This window comes from Myotis brandtii, unplaced genomic scaffold (assembly GCF_000412655.1).
Source record: "Myotis brandtii unplaced genomic scaffold, ASM41265v1 scaffold61, whole genome shotgun sequence".
Lineage (NCBI taxonomy): Eukaryota > Metazoa > Chordata > Mammalia > Chiroptera > Vespertilionidae > Myotis > Myotis brandtii.
In genome coordinates, this window is record NW_005370318.1 from 1,288,724 (window position 1) to 1,296,791 (window position 8,068).

Genomic DNA, 8,068 nt, shown 5'->3' on the forward strand with positions numbered 1-8,068 from the left:
GAAGAGATTAACTAAAGAACCTGTAGACACAGACAATAGGGTGGTGAAGGCCTGGGGTGGGAACTGGGTAGAGGGGGACATTGGGGGAGGGAGAAAGGGGAACTCTGTAAGTACTCTCAACAGTATAGATTTAAAAAAAATAAATAAATAAATGTCCCCAGCCCAGTGGTGTAGCTCAGAGGTTGAATGTTGACGTATGAACCAGGAGATCACGGTTCAATTCCCGCTCAGGGCACATGCCTGGGTTGTGGGCTCGAGCCCCGGTGGAGGCATGCAGGAAGCAGGTGATCAATGATTCTCTCTCATCATTTTTTAAAAATATTTTTTTATTGAATAAGAGTAGTGAAAGGGGACATCCCTGTCTTGTTCCTGTTCTTAGGGAAAAATATATTTTTATTGATTTCAGAGAGAAAAGGAGAGGGAGAGAGCAATAGAAACATCAATGATGAGAAACAAACATCAATCAGCTACCTGGGAGTGCTATATTTTATAAGCTCTCATGAGACCAAATTTATTAAATATGCTATTCACATGTGCCACTTGGTTACTGGTTTTTGTCTGTTTGATCTATTTAGTTATACACTGATTATTAATTTGTCTGTTTTTCCTTTGTAGCTCTGTCCATGTCTGTTTTATATATTTTGAGACTGTGTTATTAGCTATATACAGATTTAGAAATGTTAAATCTTTCTGATGACTAGCACTTTTTATGATTATGGAGCATCCTTATCTCTGTAATACTTTCTACATTAAAGTTTATTATCTGGTAATAGTATAACCAAACTAATTTTCTTTTAGTTAGTGTTTACCTAGTATATATTTTCAATCTTTTGATTTTCAACCTTTTTATTTCCTTCGTTTTGCAGGACAGATCTTGAAGTTTAAAGTGATAACTGCCCTCTATTATTGTCCTCCCTAAATGTATCGTTTTGCCTTCTCTCCTAGCGGCAGTACATCCCTGTGAAAGTAAAGAGCAAAGCCTTCTGGATCTTCTCTTGGGAGTATGCCATGATGTACATGGGAAGCCTAGTGGTAATCATTTGCCTCTCCTTCTTCCTTCTCAGCTCCTGGGATTTCATCCCTGCAGTCTACGGCTTCATGTAAGTAATGATCTCATTAGAAAACTCTGGAAGCTAATTTGGTTTTCACAACTCCAGCTGGAATCAGAGTGTGAGCAACCACAGGGAGCATCTAGACATCGTGGTCTTCAACTTTAGTGTGCATCAGAATTACCTTCAGGGCTTGCTAACACCCCCATTGCTGGGCCCACTTCTAGAGGTTTTTAGTAAGTCTGAGATAGGGACCAAGAATTTGCATTTCTAACAAGTTTTCAGGTGATGCTGATCTGCTGGTCCAGGAAACGCACTTTGAGAACCACTGGTCTAGGGCATATATTTGATCTAGTGCATTCTCTAGGAACATCCAAAGCGACTGCCAGCCTCTGCCTAGAAGGTTTTGGTTCGGTCCCAAAGAGGAATGGATGTATTCCTTTACTGCAAGAGGGTCTCTTTAAAATAAAGCCACCTCTCACGTGTCAACCTTTTTAGAAACAATCAAAATGGGTTTGCAATAAGAATTCTGCAGACATTTCCAAACGCTCTCTGTATGGTATACTAAAGCAGGCAGCCACTGCCCAAGCTTCAAGGAGCTCACAGCCCAGTGGGGTGGTAGACACTTAAACCAGGGTGGGGAAGGGATCTGGAGTGGCAGACTCCCCTTGGGGATTCTGGGCTGCTAATTTGTGTTAAATCCTGGCTGAATATAACAATATCTTAGTCACTTTCAGCTCTTCATGCTCTGCCTTGAATAGGAATTTGTAACGCCTTGGATAGGAGTGAAAAGCCTTTCCTGGTTTTCTGCTGGCCACAGACTGTGTTCTGTACCTCATTTCACAGATGAGGAAATGTAGTTACAGCAGAAGGCAAGGCCTTGCCCCGGGGGAAGCTGTGTTAGTGAAATCTGACCACGAGTCCTTCCCTATTTGTTCTTCATGCTCCATATGTTCCCCTTTTAAAATTGTGAATGACATCAGTTTCCACTCCATATTTTTTCAAATAAAAAATATAATGTAAATTTTTAGAAGAGCCAGAATTGCAGCCAATTTTTATCTGATACAACTCAACAAAAAGTTTTCCAGTTAAACCCGTACTTCTCAAATGGGGTCTGGCATCCTCGCCAGAATCTGCTGATGATTCCTCAGCCCCTAGAAGTCTCACTGCAGTGGCTCCTGCTGTGGAATGCTGAGCAGGAATGGGGAGGAGCAGAATCTTTGAGCTTGTTCCTCTAGGCAAGTCTTTGGAATGCCCCAAATAGATCCTGTTCATGTAGAACCCATTCCTCTTTTGTTACAGTACAGAGTATCTCCTAATTTTAAACATATATGTCTTGGCAGTACAATAGGAGCTGGTCTTTTTATTTCTAGCATGAATCCCTGCCTCATTTCAGATATTTGATACAAGCCAGAGTTTGGCTCAGCTAATATTTATTATAGGTTGTCATTCTCGGCCCCTTGTTTTTGTTAATTACCTACATCCAGGGTGCCTATAGAGCCCCTCACAGCCTGACCTCTGTGGAGACAAAGTCATTCTTCACAGCCTAGTAGTGATCAGCGTCTTCAGGAGAAAACCAGGTTAAAGCAGACCATTTATAACTTTGCTCTCTTTTTTCTCTCTCTTTGTTTTCTTCACTCCAGACTTTCTGTTCCAGATCTCACTCCAAACATTGGTCTTTTTTGGTACTTCTTTGCAGAGATGTTTGAGCACTTCAGCCTCTTCTTCGTGTGTGTGTTTCAGATCAACGTCTTCTTCTACACCATCCCCTTAGCCATTAAGCTGAAGTAAGTGGTTGGACCTGCTCCTTCTTTGTTCAGAGAACCATTTGTAGCCTTGCAGGTGCCTTTCAGATTGGGAGCATCTGCTATTAGGTTTCTGCCATCTTTGCCCAGGGAACCCTGCCCTCAATCGCCCTGAGTGTCAGTGGCCATAGCCAACAATAGAGTCACACATGAGTGCAGGCTGCAGGGAGCACCCTGATATTTCTCCTGGCCTCACTCTGGGGCACTTGCGCCCACACTGCTGCTGAGTCCACTCACTGTTTTTGATAACAGCAAAGGTTGGAGTTGCAGGTTGTCTTTGGAAAAAGTGAATTTTATTGGGTGTCCTGTATCAGCAGCCCAGTGACAGTTCGCTCAAGGGGACTCAAAATGTGTTAGGTCAACAGGTGAAAGGCCACAGATAGTTCCTAGTTAGACAGCAGCACCACCATTATGTGAAACCCCACCACCACCACCAGGCTCAGAAGTGTGGGGACAGAGCATATGAAGATACCTGACCTCCCCCACTGCTGCCCTCCTGTGCCCGGATATGAAGCTCCCTGCAGTGTCTGCTTCCAGTGTGGGAACAGGGCCGCGCAGGTCACCTGTCTCTAGGCAGTGTCGCAGGAGGTTCTGGTCTCCATCCTTGTTGGCACTACATTTTTACTGGTCTTTTCAAAGAAGTGTTGCAGCTGTTACCAGCTACCTAAAAAGCCAAAGCCAGTGATTTGGATTATCTTTAGGAAGATGATCACTGAGGTAGCTGAACCCTTAGAAGCTACAGGGTTGCGTGACTTTGCCAAGCTGTGTTTCTGTAGTTGCTCTGTAGACGGATTGGAGTGTTTGGGTGTGTACATGTTTATTGGATTTTCATGTTTGTCAGATTTATATCCATTGAGTCACTCTGACCTTTGACCTGCAAGACAAGAATGCCATTAACCTCTGAAGAAAACCTCCATGAGTTGGGCATCCAGGAACTGTGCAGATGTAGGCCACGTGCATGTTGCTTAGAAATAGCTAACAAGGGTGTAGATCTGGCCTCTTTCTGTTTGCTTCCCTTTTGCATGTGGTCAGCTCTTGGAGGAACACTGGAGACTGAGCTCTGTCCTCGCCCTGCCTGATCAGAGCTGTCACTGTGCTAGGCACTCAGGAGAACAGTATCGGTGGTGCTTAGGTGTTCTGAAGACAAACAGCTCATTCGCTTACTAGCTAGCTCGACTTTCCTGAACCTGATTTCCTCATCTGCACAGTGCAGGTGACAACACTGCCTACCTCGAAGGGCAGTTGAGGTGTAGTGAGGATCACGTGCAACACTGTAAGAAAAGGCCCAGCACAGAGCTTAGCAGAGCAAGGGTTCAGGGAATGGTAACCATTTTGTTATTAGCTTAAGGTAACAAGAACTCCAGTTCCAGCCCTTACGAGCTGAAAAGCTGCCCAGCTCTCAGTTCTCTTTCTGGAAAAGAGTTCATCGTAGCTAAGGGCCTGTAGACCCCACTGACCCAATTGTCAGAGGAAAAGCATCAGCAAGGAAGCACTTCTTGCCCTGCGTCCAGTTGTCAGAGGGGCCTCTGGCCAGGGAGACTACCTAGTTACAAGCAGGCTTTTAAGCCCAGTAATAAAGAACGGCTGACTTCATTTGTTTTTTCCTTGGTGGCTCCTGGGGGCTGGTTGTGGGGAGGGTGATGGGAAATGTCTCTGTGCGCTGTTTCTCTAGTGTTTGCTGAGCCCTCCTTACCACCTTGGGCATCTCTGGGTCCCCACAGATTTTTGTTTGTTTGTTTTTAAATATATTTTTATTGATTTCAGAGAGGGAGAGATAGAAACTTCAATGATGAGAGAGAAACATTGATTGGCTGCCTCCTGCACACCCCTACTGGGGATCAAGTCTGCAACCCAGGGAAGTGCCCTGACCGGGAATGGACCCATGACCTGGTTCATAGGTCGACACTCAAACACTGAGCCACGACAGCCGGCCACACAGTTTTTGGCTCTGCTACTTGACCTGGGCCCAGTGTCTTATGGGTAGCAGAGTCAGCCCTTGCCTGAAGTTCCCTGGAGAGTAGTTTTGGGTTTGAGGGATAGAGTCAGGAGTCTCAGGAGTGGGCCTGGTGCCTGACTGATCTCTGTCTGTATGTCTGTCCTGCCCTACCCCAGGGAGCACCCTGTCTTCTTCATGTTCATCCAGATTGCCATCATCTCCATCTTCAAGTCCTACCCAACAGTGGGGGATGTGGCCCTCTATATGGCCTTCTTCCCCGTGTGGAACCATCTCTACAGATGTGAGTATTCATTCCTGCCTCTTATCCCCTGGTGGCCGGTATGTGTCAGCCTAGCCTTGGATGAAGCAGCCAGGGAAAAAGGAATTGATGGGCATTTGATGGGCATCTGCTATGCCAACAGTACCAGGAGAGAGGCAGTGACATGAGGCACAGTAACTTCCTCCTTGGTGCTATGAACTAATGATGAAAATAAAAATAACTACCATTTATTGAGTACTTACTATGTACCTGGCCATTGTGGTCCTAAGAGTATTACATGCATGAGCTCATTTTATCTTCATTCCAGCCTTTGAGGAAAGTATCCCCATTTTGCAGATGAGAAAACTGAGGTACAGAAAGGTAGAGCCGCTTGTTCAAGGTCACGTGTCTGGTTAGTGGAAGGGCTAGCATTGGAATCTAGATCTGTGAGCCTCTAGCCAATACTGTCCAATAGGACTTTCTGTGATGATGAAAGTGTCCTATGTCTGCACAGGGCAATAGAGTATCTACTAGTGTGACTAAGAAACTGAATTTTTAATTCAGATTAAATTAACCTTAAGAAGCCATACCTGGTGAAGGCTATCATATTAGTGCAATGCTAGACCTAGGGCTTTGAACCGTTTCTAAGAGCTGCACCCAAAGGTCTATAGAAGACAGATGGCAATTCTGGATTTCCTGCCCACGTGAAAACCCCTTTAATCTCTGATCATCCCCTGCTCAGAAGGTGACCGAGTGGGGATCTAGTTGTGCTTCCTAGCCCCCAGTGTTCCCCTCGGGGGCTCTTAGCCCTCTGTGTGGGTTCTTTTCAGTGTTTGTGGGCTCCGTAGGCTCATGATTCACTTGCCTCTGTGTCCCCAACACCTAGGATCAAACCTGACACACAGCACAACTCAGCAAATGTTTGTGGATGGGGGTTTTAAACCTCTAATAAAGAGGCAGTGTCAGCGGCCCAACACCACCTGATTCTCTAACCAGAATGGAAAGGAAGCTGTTGAACTTTCCTTGCCTATAGTGGGTGTATAGCAAGGTGTCAAGAATGAATTCTGAAGGGCAGGCTTCAGAGGACGTGACTTTTTATTGTTGTTTTGGGGCTGTCTGGGAGTCAACCAGGAAGTGAAACTGACCAGCTGCCAGAAAGAAACCTACCTGTAAGAGTGGGCCTCTGAGCAAGGTACACAGCTGAGTGGGCGGGCCAGGCAGGCCTGCTCTTGCAGGTGATGGCCTGGTGGGGCGATGACCAGTCCTGCCTGACTGGGAGGAGGAAGTGGCATCTTCTGCCTGTGACATCCTCATTGCACAGATAAGAATCACCCAGTCCAGCGGGCTCAGGGTCAGAGTGGGGCCCCATGGCAGAGAGTAGCTAATGACAAATCATGAAGCCACCAAACACGTGAACATACCCAGTTTGTGACATAGTGGGTCTTGGGGACATCGAACCTCTTTCCCTGAAAGTAGAGTACTTTTTTTCCTAGCTATCTCTCCTGCACAGAGCATCTCTCCCTCAGGTAACATCTTTCATCCCATATTGCCGAACACAGTCTGGCCCAAACTGGCCCGAGTCTCATCCCTTGCTTTCCTGTGTGTTTTAAGGCAAATCATTTAATTTTTCTGGGCCTCACATTTTTTCATCTGTCAAATGGGGAGAATATCATGAGTGTTTTAAGTTTGAGACAGTGTAAATAAAAATAGCACTGTAGTTATCAGAAGTAATAATTATGTGGGGAAGGAGGTCTTCTGCATAGTTCCATGGTCAAAGTTTCAGGCTTGGTAGCCAGAGTCATTCAGTCATTCAAATAAACATATTCTTCAAAACTTGAAATAAGCTATTTTTATGCCCTCTGGGGTGATGAGGCACAAAAAATAAGGATGGAGTTTCCGGGAACCTGGATGATCTAATGGATGCTGTTGCTGGCAGGCTGGGCAATTTCAGCTGTCTGAAGGCCCCGCAGAGAGGGTTGGCTGCCGTCCCTCAGTGCCGAGTGCCGGCAGCACAGTACTCACGCTTGGGGTGTCTGTTTGGGGCATGACAACTGTGAGTCATGACACCCAGTGAGGAGTGTCTTCAGCCTGGTCCTGAGAACCTGTGAGTGGAGGCTTTGAGAAGACTTTAAGCCTAAGTTGAATATATTCAGACTTTTAATGTGGCTAAGAATTCAGTTTAAATGTTAGTTACCAGTGCTAACATGCCTGCTAACACATTCACCTTTTTGTTTTTCTGTCCTGCTCAGCGGGGAGAAGAGGCACAGGGGCCCTTCCCTGAGTGTAGGCCCCAGACATACCAGGGCTCAGTGGTGCCTGGGGCCAGGATGAGTCATAGGACACACAATTGTGGTGTTAGGGAACAGCCTGCTGGCAGAGCCCTTGGCACCTGCCGAGGTCCAGCTGAAAAAGCCAGTTACCAAAGGGCTGGATTTTGTGTGTTTTATTTTGTTTTAATTGACTATTATATAAAGATAAAATACTATTGATAAATATATATATAAATTATAAAAGAATAATAATACAATAATTTCCCATGTACCTAGCACCTAGTTTAAGAAAGGGAATGACATCCTAGCTGGTTTGGCTCAGTGGGTAGAGCATCAGCCTGCAGACTGAAGGGTCCCAGGTTCAATTCTGGTCAAAAGCACCTACCTCAGCCCTGGTTGGGCCCGTGCAGGAGGCAACCAATCGATGTGGCTCTCTTGCATCGATGTTTCTCTCTCTGTCTCTCCCTCTCCCTTCCACTGTCTATAAAAATCAATGGGAAAATATCCTTGGGTGAGGATTAACAATAAATAAATAAAAGAAAGAGTGAGAGAGGAAATAAGAAAAAAAGATTGTGGTGGGGGCAGGGGGGCTGGGAGAGGACAATGGGGGATAAAAGGGACATATGTAATACTTTCAACAATAAGAATTTTAAAAAAGAAAGAAAAATATAAGAAGGAAGGAAAGAGGAAGGAAGGAACGAAGGAAGGAAGGAAGGAAGGAAGGAAGGAAGGAAGGAAGGAAGGAAGGA

General features: G+C 45.5%; 1 protein-coding gene across 1 annotated transcript in view; it reads left to right on the forward strand.

The window, feature by feature from the left end:
* The window catches only part of PIGU (phosphatidylinositol glycan anchor biosynthesis, class U), an 83,373-nt gene that overhangs the window by 58,679 nt on the left and 16,626 nt on the right, over positions 1-8,068 (forward strand). Inside the window, exons 8-10 of the mRNA XM_005879785.2 lie at positions 946-1,100; positions 2,693-2,836; positions 4,967-5,091. Coding sequence (XP_005879847.1) covers positions 946-1,100; positions 2,693-2,836; positions 4,967-5,091 — 424 coding nt within the window. The remainder of the gene's footprint in view (positions 1-945; positions 1,101-2,692; positions 2,837-4,966; positions 5,092-8,068) is intronic.